Source organism: Hippopotamus amphibius, chromosome 11 (assembly GCF_030028045.1).
Source record: "Hippopotamus amphibius kiboko isolate mHipAmp2 chromosome 11, mHipAmp2.hap2, whole genome shotgun sequence".
Lineage (NCBI taxonomy): Eukaryota > Metazoa > Chordata > Mammalia > Artiodactyla > Hippopotamidae > Hippopotamus > Hippopotamus amphibius.
Genome location: NC_080196.1, coordinates 7646868 through 7671557, shown reverse-complemented (window position 1 = coordinate 7671557; position 24690 = coordinate 7646868). Strand labels below are relative to the sequence as shown.

Sequence of the window (24690 nt, the reverse complement as noted above, 5' to 3'; positions counted from 1 at the left end):
CATGTGTCTATTAGAGGCAAAATTTGTTTAGCCAAACTTAGCACTGAAAGGCTGCTCAAAAATGTTGGCATTTGACAATTGAATAATTATGATAATATTAACATGTCTTTTTCCTAAATTGTACGTTGATTTTTAAAAAATAAAGGAGGCAAGTTTAGAAGGCTAACTTCTTCCTGCCACAGATTTTAAAATGGTTGTACCCAATTTAAATGAAACTGATCTTCCATTATATCCTCTCCTCTATCACTCCCAATTACTCTCCCCGACACTCCACAAAGGGAAAGCTTAATTATTTTTCAGTGGGTGGGCATGTTTAGACAGGTATGTGTGTATGTATGAATGTATTTATTTGAATTTTTTAGAAAATGCTAGGAGAATTATCTACAAATACCAATCAAATAAAAATACACAATAGCCCCAAAGGTGGGAAACAATATATTAATTTATTTCCAAGAAAACAACATGGAACATCACTGAAAACAAAGTTTTCAAGGCATCTCCATGGGCTAGCAGAAACCCACTAGTCCAAACACTACACTCTCCCAAAATTAAAGTACTTAAGACATAGAAGAAATGACCAACAAGGGACATGTAAACATCTTCTATTCCAAAAGATTTCTTGTTCTACAAGAGAAAGATCCAGTGTAAAGCATTCCTTCTTCTCAAGTGGTGTCGTGAATAAGTTGAGAAAAAGGTGACTTTTAGATTCTGCCTTTAGCTCTGGGTGTGTTCCTTACCCCTTGCCTCTTACACCCGATACAGTTCCATCTTTTTCAAAAGCAGGAAAAAAGAAGGCTTTACTTCAAAGTCACTAGAAGTCATTAAATTTCAATTCATTAAATATGATTAACATTCAACAGTCACAATTACAGAAAAAAATAACATTGCGTGGATTGAACGTATCGTTATTTGTAGTTACCGTTTTTCATTAGAATAAATAAATATCAAGGAACTGGATGGAAAACAACAGTAGACTTCACATTTTTCTGACGTGACAGGACGTTTTCTCAATATTAACACTGAGACCGTTGGGATGCTAAATATGGCTTTACTCCACCTTCTCTAAAGGTCCCACCTCAGGGAATGAACAAAGGAAACTAGTAAGAAAATTCCGATTCTCGGACAAAGAACTTGTTTCCTAATGCTGACTAGTGATCTCTCTAAGCCTCACTCACTTCATCTGCAAAGTGGGGGTAATCACGCGAGCTTCACAAGAGTGTTGTGAGATTTGAAGGTCATGAGATGTAAAGGAGCGAGCACAACGTCTAGAACACAATCGGCTGTGGCTTCCACCTCCTCCTTCGCTTCTCTCCTGGCAATGATCTCTGATTTAGACCTCACTTTGTAATTGCTGATATCCTGGGCCTGACAGCACAATCTACAACCCCACACACGAATGTGTTAAAATACAACCACTCTGTAAGATTCTCTAGAGCAGCCTTTCCAACATTGACGTTATTGCCAGGTTTTTTAGAGTGAAAAAGCTTCTGACTTACTTCTCCTCCTTATCTCTGCACGTGTCTGGTGTGTAACAGAAATACTTATTGACTGGATGCTGGATGAATGACTTGGACGGATGAATGCGACAAAGGATAAGTGACAAGGAAGCTCACACACAATTGAAAGCTTTTAAAAATCCAGGCACTCCTATGACCCGCAGGCAGTGCAAAGCTACTCAGAGAACACCGGGAACCCCCTTTGAGGCTCACAGGACAGAATTTGATCTCCATTTTGGAGATAAGATCACTTTGGTGGGGGTAGAGGATAATGGCAATAAAAGAAAGTGGTTTACTCTGAGATATTCGAGGCTTGAAGCTGGACCCATGCAATACCACCTCTCTTCTAGAAGTTCTTCATTCGTTGAGAACTTTTCCATGCTCTCGAAGGAAAATGAAGGAAAAGGGATCAGAGCACATTCTGACAAACATTCAACAAAGGGACTCCTCAGGGGCCTTTTACTGAAGTAGCAGGCAGTGACTGCTGTCTTAAATTCTGTCTCCTGTGAATGGCTTTCCATTCTTGACAGAACTTTAGACACAGGAAACTTGAAAATACTACTGTTGAAACTCGGGAACAAGATCTAGTTCTCAGTTCTAGGAGCTCAAGTTGTAAAGGAGATCGGTGAGTTACCCAGCAAGCGGTTTCTATGTCTGCGTGCCGTTGAACAAAGAGCAGGGGGGGTCTCCATTAATCTGTGGCTATAGATCTGTTATATAAGATTCCTTCTTCAAAGAAACCCAATTCTTTTTTTTCCTAAATAGTATTATCTACAATTCTCCTTTCCATTAGAACATTTGTATACAATGAGGATCAGGTGCAAAGATCTGACGACAGTTTAGTTTATCGCTGAGAACAGTAACCTGACGTAGAGGTGAGCCTCAAGGAACTGTCAGTGGCCAAAGCGCTAGCATCACTCTGTGCAACCATCCTGATAGCGTACTTCACAGTGTCCAATGGATATTTTAACATGTAATAATGTAGTCAGGTCCTGAAGTCATAACGTTGGCCCTGAGACTGTTCATATAACCCAGGCAAAGTTTTTCTAGCAAAGAAAGGCTCTCCTTTCCAGCTGTGATTTCCATTTCGTCGTGAGTAGCAGTAGATCAAAAATACCAGCTGGGCTGTAGTGCAATTTCACTCTGATTTAGGGTTCTTTCTCGAAGCCTCAGTTCTAGGCATTCCACAGTGAGGGGGTATGTAGTGAGCTCAAACTTGTTAGCAAAGATGCTTGGTGAATTAATCAACCACTTTAAGTCTCCGTTTCCATAGATACAAATGCCATGGACGTAGTGGCCTATAAAAGAGAGAACAAGAAACCGTCAAAACAGGCTTGTTTTTGAGTCAGGGGTAGTGAGCTTGCAAAATGGTAGGGTTACTGCCTGACAGCTGCATGGCTAGGGCTGTGTCAAGGGCTATGGGATTGTGATGAAACGGGATTGTGCTGGCCCAGCCCACAAGGAAGCTAAACTTTCTATGGGGAGATAAAGGTACAAATATGCATTTGAAGAAAATGAGAGCTAAATAATACAAAAAAATAACACAATAGGCATCACAAGGCTCTTTATGTACTGTATTAAAAACTTTGGATTTCATGGATGAGAAGTTCTAGAAGTGTACAGATGGGAGGCCTTTATGAGCTGCATTCGTCAGGCATCTTCCCTGAGCTCCAACCTGGTCTATCCAAGTGCCTACCTTATCTCTCCTCTTAGGTGAGTAATAAATCTCACCCATAGGTCAGGTCTGAAGTCCTTAATCCTCTCCAAGTCTTCTCCATGATAATCCATGGCAAGTCTACTCTTCAGTGCCCTGAGCACTTCTCCCTGCTTCTTGCACACCCCACATGCAACCTGGCAGCAATTCTGTCAGCTCAACCTTCAAAATATTAATAGAATTTGACCGCTTTCACCACCTCCACTACCTCCATCCTAGTCCAAGCCGCCTGTTTGAACTGTTGCAATAACTGGTTTCCAGGGCCTCCATTTTTGCCTGTTAGTGTTATTCTCAGCACAACAGTGAGGGTGATTGTTTTAAATGTAAGCAGAAGACGTCTCTGCTGTGCAAAACCCTCTTATGGCTTCTTGTCTCCTTTTGGAGTAAAAGCCAAAATCCTAGCAATAGCATTCAAGACTCCTCAGGTCTGGTCCCTCGTTACCTGGACTCACCTCCACCACTCACTCATTCAGTTATAACCCTTAACACAACCGTCCACATTCACATCAGCCACACTGGCCTCCTTGCTGGTCCCAAGCATCCCAGGCATCTGTGTTTGCTCTCTCTCCCCTGGACCACACCCTTCCACCAGGCATCCCCAAGGCTCCCTCAGGTACCACCCAGGTCTCTGCTTCAAGGCCATCTTCTCATGAGGCTCTCTGACCTCCTTCCCTTCTTCTCTGATTCAGTTTCCTTTTGGCACTTATTACAAACAAACATGTTTGTTTGTTTATTGTCTTTCTCCCAGACGAGAATCTAAGCTCCTGAAGAGCTGGAATTTGAGACCATTGTGTTCACTTCTCTGGCCCCTGCATAAGAGGGTAGAGAAGGATGAATGGAGAGTTCGTGGGTGGACAGAACTGGGAAGCATTGGGGGGATGGATGGGAAAGCATCAGGTGGGAAAATGCATCTGGAAAATGTAGAGATGGGAATTTTCTGCTAGACTAGAGTTTGTTGGGGAACAGGTTAAAAACAAAAGAGTTTTAGGAAGCTGGTAGTCTTTCCAGAGTTTGTTTGGCATATGGTAGAACTACTATGGTTGACTCACTTAAAATAAATGAAAGGGTTGGGCCTTTTTTTATCTCATAAAGGGTTGGGCCTTTTTATCCCTTTTTTTATAAAAGTGTTGGACAAGGTTTTTGAATAGAAGAATCAAATGATGAAATAGAGTTTAGCAAGATTAATTTTGCAGAGCTTTGCATGGTACTAGGCACCAATCAAGAGACTACAGTAATTGTGTAAACCAGAGAGTTTGTTCAAAGTTCCCTTTCCCTAAGTGGGAACGGAAGGCTATTAGAGGCAGAGCACAGAAGGACTGATGGGACTTGGTGATTAACTCAGTGTGGCTGAGAGGAAGTGCAGTAGACAGAGAAAATCACTGGAGAAAGAAGTCAGGGTATGGGGACATTAAAGAATAACTGGGTGATAGGTAAGAAGAACTTGGTACATGGGCAGCACACCCATGCTTAAGAAATGGCAGTGAACAGGAGAGAAGATTCCAGGCTGGATCAAGTAGAGGGTGCCTAGACAGCTTGGTCTTCAGGGTAGAGGCAGTAAGTACAGCTCCGCAGAGAGAAGGAAAAGAAACAACAGGGAGAGAGACCCTGAGAATGTAAGAGAGCAACAGGATAATTTAGGGGGACCCACTCACAACTGAGACCAGATGGTGACCTTGGTAGTGAGGATGGGTAACTCTTCGTCTTGAAATAGGAAGCAAAGGACTTCCCTGGTGGTCCAGCAGTTAAGACCCGTGCCTCCACTGCAGGGGGCGCATGTTCTATCCTTGGTTGGGGAACTAAGATCCTGGGTACCACGCAGTGTGGCCAAAAAATTAAATAAATAAATAAATAAATAAAACAGAAACAGGAAGCAGCAATGAAAAAATGGGTCCAAAATGCTCTTAAGATGGCGGAAAGGGATGACATGACAAAGGAATTGATAAAGAGATTTTTAATCAAATATCTTCAAAGTTCTTCCTAAAGTTGAAATGATCACATTGTGAGTAGAAAGGCTGTTTCAGCATAAAATTGGGAGCTTAAAGGTGGCTAGAAAAGCTGAAAAGGTGTGCATTGGGAAGAGTACTAGGACAATAATGACATAAATAAAAGAATAAGCAGGCAGCCAGGGGGTCTAGCTCAAGGTAGATGGTGGGTTTAGCAATGTTCTGCTTGGGGAAATGCAAATGGCAAAAAGCAGACAATGGTAATGATTACGTGTAGGAATCAGCCTCCTAGGGTCAAAGCGCAAGCGAATCTAAAATGTTAGAGAGAACAGCTGATAAAGCACGCAGGCTGGACAAGAGGTCCTCAGAAGGAAACTAGTAGGAGGAGGAAAGTTGAACTTCTGGAAATCCCAATTTTTAAAAAAGCAAACATATTGAAAAGAACAGCAACATATTTTAGATGTAGGGATACAGCAGTGAACAAACTGGCCAAAAGTCCCAGCCCTGCTGGAGCTTCTATTCTGTTCTGGAGAGAAAGACAGTAAAATATATACTATGCAAGTTAGTGAAGGAAACTAGTAGGGTGACAAAGAGATTGTAATCAGAGATTGGAGCTCCAAGTTCAAGACCATAGATACTCAGTGATTCTAAGTGCTAAGATGGCTTGTAAAGTGGGTATGTTCACAGATTCAGAACAAATCCTATTTCTCACAGCCAAGGGGAAAGGGTCCAGATTGTATCGCTGACTTGCTGGTTCTACCTCCTCTGGACTCTGTCATTTTCTTTTCCCTATGTGGTTTGGGGAGACATTTTAATGCTATGAATCCTTTAAGGCTTTCAGATGGCATAACAGGTAGTAAGAGAAGAAAAAATAAGACATTTGTTTGGGAGGGGCTTGGGCTATTCAAACTTGTACCCTATGTAGGTTCCTGACTAGGGGCTACTTTCATGGCCCCCACCTGTCATGTGATCAGAAAAGGTCCCTATAAAAATGCAAACTTGATTAATCTATACCTTCTCTACTGGGATAGTCCTGGATACAGGTGATGACAAGGAGACTGAAGGTAAGGCTCTACTTGGGTGGGGTGTGTGTGTGGCTGATACACAGTGGACAGGAGCTTCTGGGGGGATGGGGGGCAGGCTAGAGCTGCAAAGTAATCATATCACATGGGTCCTTGTTGTGGATGTTGAAGTCCTCAAGTGTTACAGCTGGAGAAGAGGTGGAGAAGCAGATCAGAGGATAACCACAGTGGTCCTAGAGGGAAGGGGACAGGGGTTATAGAAGGATGTGGAGAAGACAACATATCCTCAATATTGAGACCCTGACTGATGGAGATGGTCCATTTTCTAAGGAAGACCCAGGAGATCAAAGAGTAAAGAACCCTCCTCTCCATCCTCCTACTTCCAGTAGGAGGGCAGGACAATGAGAATGCAGGCAGGTGGCAATGAGCTGTCCTCTGGGGAAAATGTGGGCTGATTGAGGTAAGATATGAGTATGCTTAAGAATAGATTGTGCAGTGACATGTGGATGTTGCCATCTGTAATGGACCCTTGAGAGACGGACACGGGAAAGAGGCTGAGCGTAATGGAGAGCTGTAGAGAAGCAGCAGTTGGGAGGCTTTCACCTGAAATGTCAGGTGTAGATAAGATGGACTAATAACTGAAGCCGTAGACTGGGTGGAAGAGTGGAGGAGGCCAAACTTTGTTACCACAGGAGAACAGGGCAACTCACTCACTCGTCTGTTGGCTTAATCACTCGTTCACTGTATATATATATTTATTGCCTGCTCTTATGGGCTGAACTGTATTCCCCCAATTCGTATGTTAAAGTGCTAATCTTCCAGCACCTCAGACTATAACTGTGTTAGACGTAGGGCCTCTAAAGAGGTAATTAAGTTAAAATAAGGTCATGTGGATGGCCCTAATCCAATAGGATTAGTGTCCTTATAAGAGATTAGAACACAGACACACACAGAGGGTAGATCATGTGAGGACACGGAGAAGACCACCGCCTACAGGCCAAGGAGAGACGCCTCAGAAGAAACCAAACCTGCTGACACGTTGTTCTCGGACTTCCAGCCTCCAGGACTATGAGGAAATAAATTTCTGTGGTTTAAACCACTCAGTCTATGTACTTCATTATGCTAGCACCAGGCAACAAATACATACACCCCCTGTACCAGGCAAGAGTTTGAATGGAATATACACCAGGACTAATAAAAAGGCTCCTTGATAAGGTTCTGTAGAAATGAAAACTACTTGTTTTCTAGTTCTTATCCATTTGGAGGGGAGATCTCTCTTACTGCTGTCATCTGCCATCATGCCAGAGCTGTAGCAAACACCTCCAAACCCCATGGAAACCCGTCTGTGGGGGGAGCAGAGGCTGATGTGAGAAATGGGGCTCCATGGTCAGAATATGACATCACTTATCCTGACCACTTCCTCCTCCTAACTGCTGCACACCCAAAGGAACAGAAAGAGGAATGAATAATAAGGAGAAGGCAGAAACTAGCAAGAAGAAAGTACCATTAAAATTTGCCTACCTCTGCATCTCCCTAGGTCATGATAAGCTGGAGAATGTCTTTAAGATACTTACATTTACTTTTCAAGGACTGTTGTCTTGAAGCCTCTTAGCTACTCTATTTAATAATTCACAAACTTGGGACTTCCCAGGTTGCGCAGTGGTTAAGAATCGGCCTGCCAATGCAGGGCACGCGGGTTTGAGCTCTGGTCCGGGAAGATACCACATGCCATGGAGCAACTAAGCCCATGCACCACAGCTAATGAGCCCATGCGCTGCAACTACTGAAGCCTGTGCACCTAGAGCCTGTGCTCCGCAACAAGAGAAGCCACCACTCTGAGGAGTCTGCACACTACAATGAAGAACAGCCCCCACTTGCCACAACTAGAGAAAGCCTGAGTGCAGCAATGAAGACCCAACATAGCCAATAAATAAATAAATTCACAGACTGGTCTAAATGAACTAGCAGGTCTCTCTGTGTGAACCCCTGTCTTCCACAACTACCTTCATGCCAATACCAACAAGCAGTGTGGCCTCAAAGTGTGAAATGAATGCCTCACCGTGGCAGCCTCCGTGTTTATCTTCCATGTCAGACCACTTCACAGCTCTGAGGTTACCAGCCCACGATGCGTTTGGCATGGAGCCAGGGACTCCTGCAATGTTGATAAAAAAGAAAAGCAGAAATAAGAACCAAGAGAGAAAGGTGTCAACTTCATCAATTAAGCTTCCAAGTCATGCTTATTTTCTCTCAATATATTATCTTTCACATCAGATTTTTCATCATCTGTACAAAACCTCAAAGGCTTGTCTTGTGGTAAGAATAGCTGGTAGTTATGGACCTAGACTTGCCACCAGTAAAAAGAACCTTTTGGCTTTTTTCATAATGTGTGCCCAAGCCTGCAAGAAATGCCATGGCATGAAATCATAATGCAGATAAAAACACTGGAGATTTTTCATCTCAATGCCTTCAATTAAATTTACTTTAAAAAAAAATTTTATTGGAGTATAGTTGATTTACAATGCTGTGTTAATTTCAGGTGTACAGCAAAGTGATTCAGTTGTACATACATATATATCCATTTGTTTTCAGATTCTTTCCCCATATAGATTATTATAGAATATTGAATAGAGCTCCCTGTGATACACAGTAGGTCCTTATCAGTTATCTATTTTACATATAGTAGTGTGTATATGTCAATCCCAATCTCCTATTTTATCACTTCCTCCCATGTTTTGCCTTTGGTAACCATAAATTTAATTTCGAGACCTGTGAGTCTGTTTCTGTTTTGTAAATAAGTTCATTTGTATAATTTTTTATTGGATTCCATATGCAAGTGATATATGATATTTGTCTTTGATTTACTTCACTTAGTTTGATAATCTCTAGGTCCATCCACGTTGCTGCAAATGGTATTATTTTGTTCTTTTTTATGGCTGAGTAATATTCCATCATATATATGTACCACATCTTCTTTATTCATTCCTCCATTGATGGACATTTAGGTATCTTCCATGTCTTGGCTATTGTAAATAGTGCTAATATCAAAAATTTTTAGAACTTTCCAGATAACATCTATCTTAAAGTGAAAGCTCAGGAAAAAGTCCCCTCTATGTCCTTAGTGCTAATAAGCGAAAGAGATTCCAGCGTCACTCCTATATGAAGTTGCAGTATCAGGCACATGGAACTCACACAGTCTTTTAACACAATATCCTTTTTATATGCTAAAGTTCTTGTTTAGCATTTGTTGTTGCCAAGCGTTGTGCTGGGCAGTAAGAGACAGCGAGAGAAACAAGACACAGTTCCTGATCACCCAATAAAGATGATGAGTCCCAAGCAATGGGTTTTGGGCTTTGAGTTTTTCCTAGACTTGTGTGCACTGATCTACCCATCTTCTCTATTTCTTGCAGTTGTTCTTTTGACCAAGAGTTTACTTGCTGATGCATTATCTAATTAATGTATTATCTAACTCACCTTTGACCTGTAAAAAGCCTTTAAAGGGGAGAGGAGGGCATGGTTGCCATTTTGCTAAGCTAGGGCTTTTCCACGCTGGCACTATTGGCACTTTAAGCTGGACAGCTGTTTGCTGTGGAACCTGTCCTGTGCATTGAGTGATGTTTAGCAGCATCTCTGGACTCCACCCACCCAATGCCAGTAATCACTTCCCCCCAATTGTGACAAGCAAAAGTATCCTCAGATATTGCCAAATGTCCCCTGGGGGAGAAAAACTGCCCCATTGGAGAAACACTGTGCTACGCTGTCTCCAATAACCCTCTCCATCTCAATACATTTTGGCTCGGTCACAGAGATTGAAGGGTTCATTTCATCACATAGAGTAGTCATACCCCAAGATTTCCATTACAGGAAAAGGAGTCCTATATATGGGACTCAGTGTAAGTGCAACTAAAGGATGGCTGCTTCGTAAGAGCTCTAGCCATTCACGCCCGCGAGCGATGTAATCTGAACGTCGTGCAAATGGTATCTGTACCCAAATTGCAAGTCTTTTCTTAGAAGGTCTGGTAGGCAGAATAATGCCTCTTCCCCCAACATACACGCAAAGAAGTCTGAATCCTAATCCCTGGAACCCGAGAATATGATATGTTACATGGCAAAGGGGAATTAAGGTTGCCCATCAGCTGACTTTCACCTACGGAGATTCTCCTGAATTATCCAGGTGGGCCCAATGTAACCACAAGGGGTTTAACAGTGGAAAAGGGACGTGGAGAGCTGGTTGGAGTGGTGCAAGGTGAGAAGATGGAGAAAGGGACTGGGGAACGTGGATGGCTTCTAGAAGCTGGAAAAGGTGAGAAGAGGGATGCTGTGCAGACCCTACAGAGAGGAATGTAGCCCAGACAACGCCTTGATTTTGGTCTGATGAGACTGTGTCAGACTTCTGACCTACAGACCTGTAAGAGGAGACAAGTATGTCATTTCAGCTGCTAAGTCCATGGTAAATTGTTACAATGGCAAATAGAAAACGAATACACATACTGATGAGAACAAAATTACCCAAGACGATGGATATTTTTAATAAGAAAAAAACTGGAGAAGACCAATACTTTTAGAGAATTTTAATTGGTTTAGGCGCACACAATTTTTTTCCTCTTTAAAAAAACATTGATGAAAATGTACATTTTCAGACAGAAAAAAAGCTCTGCTCTTTTGCCCTGATGTCACATAATAATTACATGAGGATTTAAATCAAGTATTGTGCTAAGGTCCCCCAGCTAAAATTAAATTTTGCACAGCCTTTTCTGAAAATAGCGTGTCTTCACCCCTAAGGGCTGTCAGGCAAGATCCTTCTTTCCTTGCTACTAAACTTGAAAACTTTGTGTATAAATGTTGAGTACTCAAGAAAAACACTTGAAATAAGCAATATTTCTTCCTATTGTTTTAGTTTGCATTTAATACTTTAAAAGTTACTTTAGTGCTTGCCAGGATACCCAAAGAGAAGCTTCTTTATTTTGTTCTTAGCACACATTTTAAAAGAATTTAGAATAAAATTCGTCTTGGTTAAGTTAGGGGGTGGGGAGAGGGCAGTTTGGAAAACAAAGAGATAATCTGGTATGTTTACTCATGGCAGTAAGATTAGCGGACATGTGATTTTTATAAGTCTATTTTGATTAAATAACTATAGCAGAAAAGCGTGACTAAAACATTGCCATGATGAAAGGTCCCTTACCCTCCTCTAAAGGATTGCATTTTTAAAAGGACAAAATATATTTCTTCCTCTTTAATTCTCATTAATATTGATCATCACAAACTGACTTATTCTGAAACACATTCCATTATTCTAGAGATAAGACCATGACATCTATAATTAACGAGTATTGTCTTTAAAATAAACACAGGGAGTTTCCCAGTGGTCCAGTGGTTAGACTCGGCGCTTTCACTGCTCAGGGTCCAGGTTCAATCCCTGGTCAGGGAACTAAGGTCCCACAGGCTGTGTGGCACAGCCAAAAAAACCAAAAGAAAAACAAAAACAAACAAAACACATAACATCTATTAACCTCCTGCTAATAATATTACAAACCTCAACTTCTATACTTTGATGACAAATCTCAAATATGTTTGTTTAAATATTATTCATGATTGTGCTTTAAAAATTACACTGCTAAGAGCAGATGTAGGGAGAAGGACAAACACAGACAACATTGCATTCTACTTTGTTTTGTTTTGCAAAGAACCTGTGAGGCACAGAAATATCCAGCAGGAATGGGCATAGACCGTTGCTTTTGAAATGTGGTTCTTGGACTGAGAGCTTCAGCATCACCTGGAAGTTTGTTAGAAATGCAGCATCTTAGGCCCCGCCCAGACCTCTTGCACCAAAATCAGCATCTTCACCAGATTCCGAGAGGATTTCTGTGCACGATCAAGCTTGGGCTATCACCAACACTGCTGAGGACGCCGCTTCATTTCCTCCTCTCCTGCAAGTCCTCCCCTCAGCCTTCAAAAAGTTTCCAGGGAAGCGAATACGGGGACATGTGTATAAAAACAGATGATTGAACTTGGTGTACCCCCCAAAAAATAAAAAAAAATAAAAAAAAAAAAGTTTCCAGGTAGCTTCTCACTCTCCTATTCTCACGCAAATTCTGCTCTTATGAAGGAATCTGGTACTTACACCCTTGTCCCCTCTGTGGGGAATACAGGTTGACCCCTGAACAACACGGGTTTGAACTGTGAGGGTCCATTCATATGTGGATGTTTTTCAACAGTAAATACTACAGTCCTACACACTAGAAGGTTGGTTGAATTCATGGATGCAGATCCTTGGATACGGAGGAACCTCGGATCAGGGGAAACTCGGACACAGAGGAAACTCAGATACAGAGGGTCACCTATAAGTTATACTCAGATTTTCAGAAGTCTGTGCCCCTAACCTCTGTGTTGTTCAAGGATCAACTGTATATGCATTTGAACCTCAAGATCACCTCCTTGAAGACAATCAGCCCACCCACCTGTTGCTGGGAAAAGCTGTGTTGAGTGGAGAGCCAGTCTTGTGGTACCTTTGACTTTGGTCCACAGGAGATACTGATCAACATTAAAGGAATGGATGAGTGCGGCTCGCAAGGGATGTGACATCACCTCAGTCTGTAGTGCTGATGGTGAGGACCGCTTAGCTTGTGTGTGGATCAGACAGGCCTGGTTGCTACCTTGGCTTCCCAATAGACCACTGTACTTAAAGTTATAATAACCTTCTACTTCTCAGTATTGAAAAGTATTTCTTCTACCCTTTTAGCAAGGTCAACCCGTTTCAGTTTGCCCTACAGCAACTGCCTAGGTGGCTACCAATCGTCTATTCTCCACATATGCCCTGCCTCCATGACTAGTTTAGGGAGGAGATAAAACACTCAGCAAGATTCTGGCGACAGCTCTATTTGAATACTTTGTAGGTATCCCTTCGTTATTATTATTCTTTTTTTTTATGCTTATATTCAATATTTTTTATTGGAATATAATTGCTTTACACTCTTGTACCAGTTTTTGAGGTACACCAAAGTGAATCAGCTGTATTTATACACATATCCCCATATTCCCTCCCTCCCTCCCCCGACTCCCCCCCACCCTCCTCGTCCCGGCCCTCTAAGGCATCATCCATCATCGAGCTGATTTCCCTTTGTTATACAGCAACTTCCCCCTTGGTTATTATTTTGAGGAGATACCACAAAAGATTGAATGGCTTAACTATACAGTGTGCCCACTATTCAGTACGTAGTTCAGTTTGGCTTTGGCAAAAACATACATGGAGACCCCAAAGCTACCGATCCCACTACTCGTGCCAACATCCAGGTGCTCCTTTTACTCCCGTGAAAACATCTGCTATGTCTGTTTCCTGTTTTCCTCCCAGAGATGGACCTCAGGCTAAACTCCCTGGTGAAACACATACTGGCCTAGGGATTGGGGAACTAAGTTCTCACCCCAGAACTAGCTGTGTATTCTCAGCCATCATTTCATGTCCCCCAGACTCACTTTTCAAGTGAAGGAGATAGATTAGATCAGTGGTTTTCAACCCTTTAGACGGCAATCCACAGGAAAATAATTTTGCGTGCGCACTCTCTCTCTCACACACACACACAAACAAGTTTCACAACGTACTTAGACTTATTACATGCAAGGCACTTGTTTATGTTATTTTCTAGTCTAGTCTCCTATTAAAAATTGTGGTCAAAACCTACTAAAATGATTCCCTAATGGGATATACCACTATATCCCATTATATATATTATATACATACTATGTATTTTTAAAATACTGGACTCGATGATTGTGTTATTATTGGTGCTGTTATAATTATGATTATGATTATTGTCTGTCAGGAGGGTAGTTATGGGGTATGTGGGTAGAAGTCTATCTCAATTCGCAAGTATCCCAGGAAGCATCTATTTTGCATTATTTCTAGGATGGGGCAAAAAAGACACCAATATTATCAGAGAAAACATTTTAAACTATGAAATCCGATTCTCTCATTTGCTCTCCATAGGCTTATTTAAACAAAAGATTTGAGATAAAGTTTCCAGAGTAAGCAGGAATGTTTTTCTTGGGCTTAGCCTTTATTAGACAAACAACTGCACGTGTTGTTATTATAAATGAATGTGTTTCTTTAAAACACAAGCTTTATTTATATTGACTTGACTTTCTCCTTAGTGTTCTTACATGGCGTGGTCCTCATTTTGGGAGACGTATAGGTGGTAACAAATTCCAGCAACTGCTTATTATTTAAGCTCGGATACACATTTTTTAGCTTATTAAATAAGCAAGAATTTTGGTTTTCAATGTCAAAAGGCAGTGCTGGTGTCAGTGTACTGAAAGATGTTTTCTCATAACTTCGCGGTGGTGCTGTAAATTGGCACAACTCTGGGAAAGCAATTTAGAAAAATGGGAAAAGCCACTATAACCACCAATTCCCTTTGGCCTTTCAAGCCAATAGTTTCAAAACAAGCTAAGGAAATAAATTTTTAAATGTAAAAGTCTGTACATGAAGATGTTCATTATGACACTATTTATGCCTCAAGACTGACAGCACAGTCTCTGAAGCCAGATAGCTGGCATGCATGGAAAAGTATTTCTTCTACCCTCTTAGCAAGGGCCAACCCTTTTCACTTTGCGCTACAGCAACTGCCTGGATAGGCAACAATCATCTGTTCTCATCTGCCCTGCCTGGTATAGCTGGCTTAAGGAGCAGATAAAACAATCAACAAGACGCGAACACTCAACAAATCCCCGTCTCTGCTATTTACCGGCTGTGTGACCTTGAGCAGTTAGGTAATCTCTTTAAGACATCGTGTGCTAATCTTCAAAACCTCACAGGGTTGTTCGTGTTAAATGAGATAATGTACGTGTTGTGTTTACCATAGTGCCTGGAATGCTTAACTAAATAAATGGTTGAAAACATAATCGTCCTATTACAATCACGGGGACAGAGTAGCTGTGGAAGAGATTGCTTTTTTACTAACACCTAAAGCGAGTTTCTCAACCTCGGCACTAATGGCGTTGAGACTGGAGAATTCTTTGTCATGGGGGCTGTCCTGTGCACTGTAGGATGTTTAGCAGCATCCCTGGCCTTTACCTGCTAGATGTCACTGGCATCTATACCTGCCCCCCGAACCCTGAGTTGTGACAACCAAAAACGTTTCCAGATAATGCCAAATGTCCTCTGGGGAACAAAATTGCCCCTGGTTGAGAACAAGAAATTGTACATTATTAATAAAACCATGTGTAAATATTTGTGTATGCAATTAGCAAATTTGTGCTTACAAAACTTTCTTTAATGTTACGTTGCTTTTATTTGTTTATTTGGCCGTGCTGCGTGGCTGGCGGGAACTTCATTCCCCAACCAGGGATGGACCCCGTGGCCCCTGCAGTGGAAGCGCTGGAGTCCTAACCACTGGACTGCCAGGGAATTCCCGCTTTTATATTTTAAAAGAGGCTTATTTACGTACATCGGAATCTGACTTGCTTTGCTGATTTAGTAATTGTGCTTGTCAGTATTCTAAGAATAATTCAACAAAAGGAAAAAATACAGGGTTCAATGCTGATTAGCTTACACAATTAAAAAAGAAAAGGAAAATTACCTGAGAGTTGGGAAATCTATGTTAAGTAACTTGTTGCCTTTTTCCCTCATTGTCAATTGGGGTTATTTTTAGAAATAAGAAGGTACAATTGTTTTTGCCGGCCAATGATTCATTAATCACTTAGGATTTTTAACACATGAAACTTATGAAAAGAGATCCTCTTTTGTTTCCTATGGGTGTTTCTTAGAGTTCTGTAGTCCCTGAGGTAATGACCTCTCTGCATTCACCTCTGATAACTGCCAACAAATTAGCTTGTCTTTGGTTGTAAAAGGAAGAGATGAAACGAGGGGAAAAGAGAAACCTAGAATTTTACACTGGAAGGGATTTTAGAAATTTTCATGTTTTAATATTTTAATATGTTCCCTTCATCGCCAAGCTGTGCAGAGTCTAGAACATTTAAGTGACTTGCCCAGAAGTGTGGACATGCTAAATTACTTGCTGATTTTGTTTCAAGATAATTTATTCACTCATTCAAATGGTTTTCTTGCAGACCTCCTATGTTCTAGAAGAGATATTGGGGGTAAAGCCACAAATGAGATGTTCTGGGAGCTTTTGGCCCAGAGTAGCCAGAAGGGTTTATATTTATTGATATTAATTTACTGATACTGATATTTTAGCCTAGTATATCCAGAAAGGTTTATATGTATTGATATTTTTATTTTGTTATACTTTATTTTCTTTTTTTGAAGTATAGTTGATTTATAATGTATTTGTTTCAGGTGCATAGCACAGTGATTCAATTTTATATATATATAAAGATAAATATATATATATATAAAAGATGTCTATATATATATCTTTTTTTTCCAGGTGCACTGCACAGCGATTCAGTTACAGGTTGTATTGATAGTTTTATTAGCAGTCCAGATTCCTCCACTCAAGAGCTTCCTGGACCATCTTCTGGTGACGAACAGGAAAGGTTAGTGCAGCATTTTGAGAAGTGGACCACCCTGGGCAACCCCAGAGCAGTTCAGATTTCAGTACCGTCCTGACCTAAAGGCTGACCTTGATCCACTGATGCTTCGTTCACATTTCTCCCTGTCTGCTTATCATCTTTAAACATCCCTCTAATTATGGCAAATTTTTCTGCAGCAGAAAAAGCCTTCCTGTCTCTACTTCTAGACAACTTCCCCTTCTTCTCTCCACTAAACCAAGACAGGCTTCAGTATCCTCCACCTTCATGATGAATCCCAAGCCTCTTGTTCATGCCTTCTAGCCAGGTCTGTTGAGGTTTTGTGCAGTACAGGAGCCCCCAGCCAATTTCTGATCTGGTGGCAGTTCTGCAAATCTTACCTGGCTTTTTAAAAAAAAAAAAAAACACCAAACAATTATATAGCTATTTAAAAGGAACATTTAAAAAATAAAAAAAACTTCAATCGATAGCTGTGAAGCACAGAAATCTAATTCTTGTGCCCCCTTCCAGAATGAATCAGCAACTCTGGGGATAGGACCCAGCAGACTATTTCTAGAAGACCTTTATTTTAACAAGGCTATAGAAAAGCCTCCATCAAAAGGTAGATGGGTAGAATTTGAGGTGGACCTTGAGTGATGGGTGGAGTGTGATTAGCTCAAAGTGTTGCCTGGGAAGCAACCCCATTGGTCATTATCTGGAGGTAAAAATGTCAAGGATGTGAGCAGAGAGCCCAGAAATTGACCGCTCCCATGGCTGCCCCACAATTATGCTAACAGGCAATGAAAAGAATTTAGAAAATCAAACTTTAAGACGGAAAGCTCTTCTACAAAGTATTGCTTCCCAGGGCACAGAGCAAGTTTCTGAACTCCCGCTCTCTGAGAATACGCTTGGATAAATAATGTCTTTCAGCATCTTTTCTCTGTATATTCTTTTGAAGAGTTTGGTGTGTGTGTGTGTGTGTGTGTGTGTGTACATGTTGTACTTTTTAATATGTCAAAGCGAAATGTTTCCTTTCATCTGATTTGCTTGTCTTTAAGTGCAAAATTATGCTAATTCAATGTAGAAGAGAAAGAAATACTGAAATGAAGAGCAATTGGGTTAAATTTATATGCACTATTTTCTGTGTCATTATTTCTCTAGTTCTGTTTAAGGAACCCTCTCTTTGACATTACTCATCTCAAGCAGCTAAAAGATGATCATTCTTTTTTCTTTGTAACTTTCCTCAAGCTCCTCTGTTTTCCTGAGAGTGCGTAGTCTTGTGAGTAAAGTATGAAACAATCAGCAAATTCATTGTGATGATGTTTCATGAAAGTTGGAGATTGAGTGGCCACATTGAAAGGAGTGGGCTTTTATTTAATGGTTCATGAGAGCACCTGAAGAAAAAATGCACATTATAGTATCTGCCCACTGTTGGTTGGCAAAACATTCACTCAGAGTGAGTATCCTTTGGGGGAGCTGTGTGTGTCAGGCAGGGCCGACTTCTGGCGTGAACAGGAGGAAAGTACTCTCACATTGGACTTTTATCAGGCGTTCCAGAAATACCATCACGTCTAAACAAATGTTAGAACGCCGTCTTTGATAGGTAGATCCATCCTCAGACAAGTGGCCAAGTAACTAGCAAATACTCTGCACATTGTTGAGCCAAGGGGAGGGAAAGAGGGAAGAAAAGGAAGAAAGACAGAATCTGAAGTAATGTTTTCAAACTGCAGAATATATCAAAACTTTCTGGAGTGCTTAAAATAAAGACTGTAGGGTTCTATTCCCAGAGTTTTTTTTTCTTTTTTTTAAAATTGAGGTGTAATTGCCATATAACATTCTATTAGTTTCAGTGTACAATATGATTTGATACTTGTATATATTGCAAAATGATCACCACCGTTAAGTCCAGTTAACAATGAACTGGTTTTCAGTTGAGCCCCAACTTATTTCCAATCTACTGGCAGTTCTTGAAGCCTCACTTGGCTTTTCATAGTGTCATTTTCCTTTGCTGGCACTGCCCTAGTTCAGGTGCATCGCTCACCAAGACTATCTTTTTTAAATTTTTTTAAAATTTATTTATTTATTGGCTGCGTTGTGTCAGTTGCTGCGTGCAGGCTTTCTCTAGTTGCGGCGAGCAGAAGCTACTACTTGTGCTGCATGGGCTTCTGTTGTTGTGAAGCACAGGCTCTAGGCAAGCAGGCTGCAGTAGTTGAAGCACACGGGCTCAGTAATTGTGGCGCATGTGCCCAGCTGCTCGGCAGCATGTGGGCTCCTCCCAGACCAGGGATCGAACCTGTGTCCCCTGCATTGGCAGGAGGACTCCCAAGCACTGCGCCACCAGGGAAGTCCCTCACCAAGGCTATTTTAATTGCCTACAAACCAGTCTCTCTGCCTCCAGTCTGCTCACTTTGCTGGCAATATGAGCAAATGGCTTTTTCTATCATTAGTGTTGACCCTGTTGCCTTCCTATTTGGGGAACACGGATCACTTTGGATCGTGTGCCCTGTGTCTGTTTCTTCAAGCCACTTCATGATGCCTTCCCACTAACCACTCACCCTCCCGACAAACAAAAGCAAATTCAGACTTGCCATCATCCCAAACCCCTTCTGCTGGTGTCCATGCCACCTTTGACTAGAATTCTGACTCCTCACCCCATCTCTCATTTCACATTGCTGCTTCTGCTCCCCGGGACCCAGTTTAATGTTATCTCCTCCCTCAAACACCTGACTCTAAACTAGCACCTTTTTCTTTTGCTTCACACTGTCACTAGCCCCAATCAATTGCCCCAGCCAGCTCCTCAGAACCGTGACCCTGGTGGGGTGCAGCAGTTCGCTGTTCTAGATCACATTCCGGCCAGGAAGATACGAAAATGCTGACCATGGCACAAAATGTTTTTTGCAGTTATGTCCCCAGGTTATTCACAGCAGACAGGCAGCCCAGAAACCACATCTGATTGGTAGGCCTGTTTGGTTAGACCCCCATTGAAGAGGGGTAAAACACTGGAAAAAAAAGAAAAAGAAAAAGATTTCCCATGAAAGTCTGAGCTGTAAGAGTCACTTGTCCATAATTCATTAGAACTATCCAGCCCGGAGCTCTCCTGCTGCCCTGGTCCCCACCATGCTTCACCGACTCACGTTGTCCGTCTGGCGCTGTTGACATGTCGTTTGCAACACTGGGTTTCCAAGCCTCACCTTTCAACACTGCTCACGTCATCTTTCAACCCTTATCCACACACACCCAGCTGTCCTGCAACTCTTTTGGGAATTCCCCAATTGGTCTTCCATTTTCACGTAGTTCTCTGTTCCTTGGATTATGCAAATATCTAATATAAGAAAACTAGCTCGGACTTCCCTGGTGGCACAGCGGTTAAGAACCTGCCTGCCGATGCAGGAGACATGGGTCCGAGCCCTGGGCCGGGAAGATCCCACGTGCCGCGGAGTAACTAAGCCTGTGTGCCACAACTGCTGAGCCCACGTGCTGTAACTACTGAAGCCCAAGCGCCTAGAGCCTGCGCTCCACAAGAGAAGCCACTGCACTGAGAAGCCCGAGCACCGCAACAAAGAGGAGCCCCTGCTTAACACAACTAGAGAAAGCCTGCGCACAGCAAAAGACCCAACACAGCCAAAAATAAATAAATTAAAAAAAAAAAACTGTACTGAATATTTGGAAGTTGCTCGGAGAGAATCTTAAAAGTTCTCATCATAAGGAAGAAAATTGGCAATTATGGTGGTGGTGATAGATGTTAACTAGACCTCCTGTGATCATCATTTCACAGTATACACAAATATTAACCTGAAACTAATGTTATATGTCAATTAAGTCATAATTTTTGAAAAAGAAAAAAGAAAATAAGCTCATACTTGTTAGAAACTAGAGTTAGTAAAGTTTAAATCCTAAGATAGCCTCTCCTCCTAAAAAATAATTTTTTAATAGGCTTTGTTTTTTTAGAGCAGCTTTAGGTTCACAGCAAAATTGAGTGGAAGGTATGTAGATTTCCTACATATTCCCTGCCCCTCTCCTCATTTTATATGTAGCAAACTGGCAAAGATTTAGAAAATGATAATACCCATTAGTGGAGAGGGTGTAGGGAAATGGGGGTTTCAGACCTGCCAGCGAGAGTACAGGATGGTCCAATTTTTGGAAAAGCAGTATGACACTTTGTACCAAAAGCCTTGAAGAACATGCATACCCTTTGACATTTAATGTATTGAAATTTGTCCTAAGGAAGTTCTTTGTAAATTCTTATTTGAGAAGCAATGTAATATAGTAGTTAAAAGGAGAGACTCTGAAACTAAATTGCCTGGGTTCAAATTCCTGCTTGGCCAATTAGTAACTGTGGGACCACTGACAGGTTACCTAACCTCTCTGTTCTTAGGTTTCCCTATCTGTAAACAAGAATTAAAATAGTCCCTATACCTCATGGAGCTGTGTGAAGTGTGTAATATGCTTAAAACATCCTGAATGGTGCTTGGTACACAGTAAGTGCTGAAAAAGATTCAGTCGTCAGTAATTACCAATTTTATTAATAAAACAACTATTATTCCTGATAATACCTCCTAAAAGCCCAAAATTTGAGCCTTTGCTAAATAAATGATATTGCATTCAAATGATGGCATGCTACTGAGCTATTATAAATTATGGTAAAGAATTCTTCATAACATGGAAAAACTATGACGTACTATTAAATGAGGGGAACCAATTAGAAAAACATGTAAAAGATTGTTTTCATATGAAAACAAAGACTGAAAGAAATATAATAAAATATTACCTGAGTATTTTCTTTGATGATTTTGATTTTAGTCTTTGTAATTTTCTGTATTTTCCTCATTTTTAAACTGTTTTAGAAATTGCTTAACTACCATAAAATTTCTTTTGTAATGTAAGTTAAATGCACATTCACCGAATTAACTAGAAAAAAATTTTTTTTAAAGATCCTGGTAAATATCTTGCTTTATCAAATGTTTTCACTAAAAAAGGGACACATTTTAATTTGCTGTAGTTGACTGTCAAAAATGGTCACAAATTCATTCCATTGCTATATGCATGCTTTCATTCAGTATGATTTCGCAGCTTTGGCCAATGGGATATTAGCAAACATGATTCAAGCAGAGACTTAAAAAAGTATTCATTGATTAGGGTTTGCCCTCTCTTGAGGCCACCAAGTGAAGCAGCCTTGGTGAGCCCACTAGGGAATGAGGGACCATGTGGTTAGAAGACCAGGTTCTGCAAGTAAAGGGTCCATCCAAGCTCTTCCAGACCCGGTCAGAAAGCCTCACAGGATCAGGAAACTTTCTTCAAGCCACTATATTTTGGAAGTTCTTTTCCTCCCAGCAAAATCTTAACTGATTTTTTTTTTTTAAACTAGCTATCAGGTACAAATGGTTGGGAATGAATGTGGGCCAAGTCAACAGGATAATCAATTCCATTCTTCAGTTTTTATCTCTAAGTCCAGCCTTCATCTATATCAGTGTTCCCCACCCTGGCTACATGTTAGAATCATCTGTGGTACTTTTAGAAAAGTACTAATGACTGTGCCCCATCTCCTAGGTATTCTGAATTAATTGGTCAGGTGTGAGGCCCAGACATCAGAATTTCTTAAAACGGCCTACATAACCATAACATGTAGCCAGAGTTGAGAACCCCTGTTTTTCACAGACTATTTCACTGAGCATCCCTTTATAGGGATAATACTTTTCAGCTTCTGAAACACCAAATATTGTGCCTTGGTAAGGAGAGATTTTATTTTTCACCAAATAAAGCAACCTCATTTTTACATTTTGAAGATTTTTAAAATATAGAAAAGTTCAAAGAAGAGACCAATTGATTTTTTCCCCAAATTCGCTAGTGTTATGCATCCTGGCACATTTACCTTATGAATCTTTATTTTTTTTGTCTAAAAAGTATTACTCTATAATTTGTGAAAAATCAAATACTTTATTCGAATGGATTCAAATGACTCATAAAAGTACAAAGAATAAAAATGAAAGGTGAAAAAAAAAGGAAAAACCCAAACACTACAAAATCTTACATTTATAAGTAACGATCGTTAGGAAAACATTATTTTTCATAAAGCATTTTTCTGTACAATTAAATACTTCCATGTCACCTTAAGACTACGGCATAGCTGTTAACTAGTTGACTAAACTATACCAAATATAGATTGCAAATAAACTTTCACAAGTGGCCTTTACAATTGAGATGCATGGACTGAGTTTCTTTAAATGAATTTGGGCATCCCTTGTGTACACGTTTACCACTTTTATCAGTCCGAAAACCTGTTTCCTTAGGACTTAAGCTTTGTTATTTGTAGCATGTGAATACCAAGTAGCAAGTTTTCTCTGTGACCTATTTGTTTAGTTGTGTTTGTTCACAGCTTGAATTGGATATTTGCATTTCAAGCAGCATTTCCTAGACGTTATGTGACTGTTTCAAATAAAAGCATTTAAAGTATTGACTGCCCTTCTTACTACACTTCACGGAAAGCGATTTCATGGCGGGGTCATTCCTTATTGGAATCAATAGAACACAGCATGCCCTGTACTGCTTTGGTTCTTGTCTGGGGAAAGGTCCTTACTGGATCCATTAGAGAAGTTTTCATCTTGCCCTGCACACAGGACCTCCCTCACCTTCAAAACAAGGCACCAGGTTACACCCAGTTGGATGCAAATCAAGAATTCATTCCCAAGTTGTAAAATAGTCCCTCTGATTCCATGTAAAAGTAGCCAAATAAAAGTCACCATTGCTTAGGACTCTTGTCTAATTTCAACCCCTGTTGACAACCCAAGACAGGTCCAAAGGAGCTGAAGGTCAGTGGTAAATTCCACTTGTTGCTGCATGCACTGGGGTATGTATAGGTTGCTAATTCTGGGAACTGAGTGCCTATCTATAACAGGCCTAATCTTTTATACAGAAAAGTGGAAGTACTTCTTCTGTTTATACTATTCTGCAAATATGAGAAACTAAAAAAAAAAAAAAGAACTTTAAAAAGAGAAGAAACATGGGAGAAAGAGTCCTAGGACGTGCCTGGTGTATGTGGGGATCCCACCCCACCCCCACTCCTCACCCCTCACCCTATGGAGTTTCCAGCAGTTTTCAGAAACACAAGAAGTCACAGTACAGCCCAAGCATTTCTTCTTGAAACATCTATTTAACTTGAACATTTGGATGAAAAGCACTAGGCTACAATTAGAAGCTCTAGGACGACACAAAAGCAGCAGAACTAATTTAGGGGGGGTCAAGATGGCTGCCAGTCCTGGAGGGAGCAGAGGAGGGTTGCTGGAGTATTTGTAGCAATAGGGGTTCTTGTGCTGGTTACTCAGGTGAGGATCAGTTTGAAAATTCAGTGATTTCAACTCTGATACCTGCGGTTTTCTGTATGTATAATATTGTATTTCAATGAAACATTTAAGAAAGTTATAGAGTAGGTGGGAATGTGATAGTTACATAAATTTGTAAAACAAAACATGAGACTTCAAAGAAATGTTGGCCCCTTCAGTTCCTTGCCCCCTTCTCCTCTGCTCAGGGTCATTTTAGGGATCAAAGTGCCAGTCTTGGGTATGGCGTTTTCAGGTTTTGAGAGCTTTACGACTTTTAAGCACTTGAATACTGCTGTTTTCATTTGTGAGACAGTTTTTTCAATATTTTAGAGACTCTGAATTGTGGACATCTTTAGATCAAGACCAGTGACTCACATGCTCAATTTAGAGGAAAAGATAAACACTTCAGCCATCTACAAATCTAGACAGATCCTCTTCTGTATGCGTTCTGATGAGAGCTCATGTTGGAATACTGTGATATGCACAATACGATGTTCCCATATAATCTGATTGACTGAAAGGACTCATTACGGGAAGCTTTGTGAGTCTGTCACTTGTTTCTGGAATAGACGTGGAATAGTTTCGGTCATTTTTATTCTTCCAGTTAAGTTCACCATGTTCCTATTACTCATTCTGAATCACAGACACTGTCAAATCAAAGGTAACAAAAGATCGCCAAATTCAGGCTTAATAATGATATAACTACATGCTGTATTTACCTTTTTTTTTTTTTTTGGC

General features: G+C 40.8%; 1 protein-coding gene across 16 annotated transcripts in view; it reads right to left on the bottom strand.

Moving 5' to 3' along the window:
• Positions 1-428: 428 nt before the first annotated feature.
• Positions 429-24690, bottom strand: part of LOC130831390 (N-acetyllactosaminide beta-1,6-N-acetylglucosaminyl-transferase-like) — a 135585-nt gene continuing 111323 nt past the window's right edge. For 11 of the 16 annotated variants that reach the window (XM_057699455.1, XM_057699448.1, XM_057699450.1 and 8 more), the window contains 2 exons: positions 8235-8327; positions 429-2794 (listed from right to left, as the gene is read on the bottom strand). In XM_057699455.1, coding sequence (XP_057555438.1) covers positions 2604-2794; positions 8235-8327 — 284 coding nt within the window. In that variant the 3' untranslated portion in view covers positions 429-2603. Of the gene's footprint in view, positions 2795-6167; positions 6409-8234; positions 8328-24690 lie in introns of all 16 variants that reach the window. The other 5 variants (XM_057699461.1, XM_057699459.1, XR_009048048.1 and 2 more) reach the window with 4 other exon arrangements.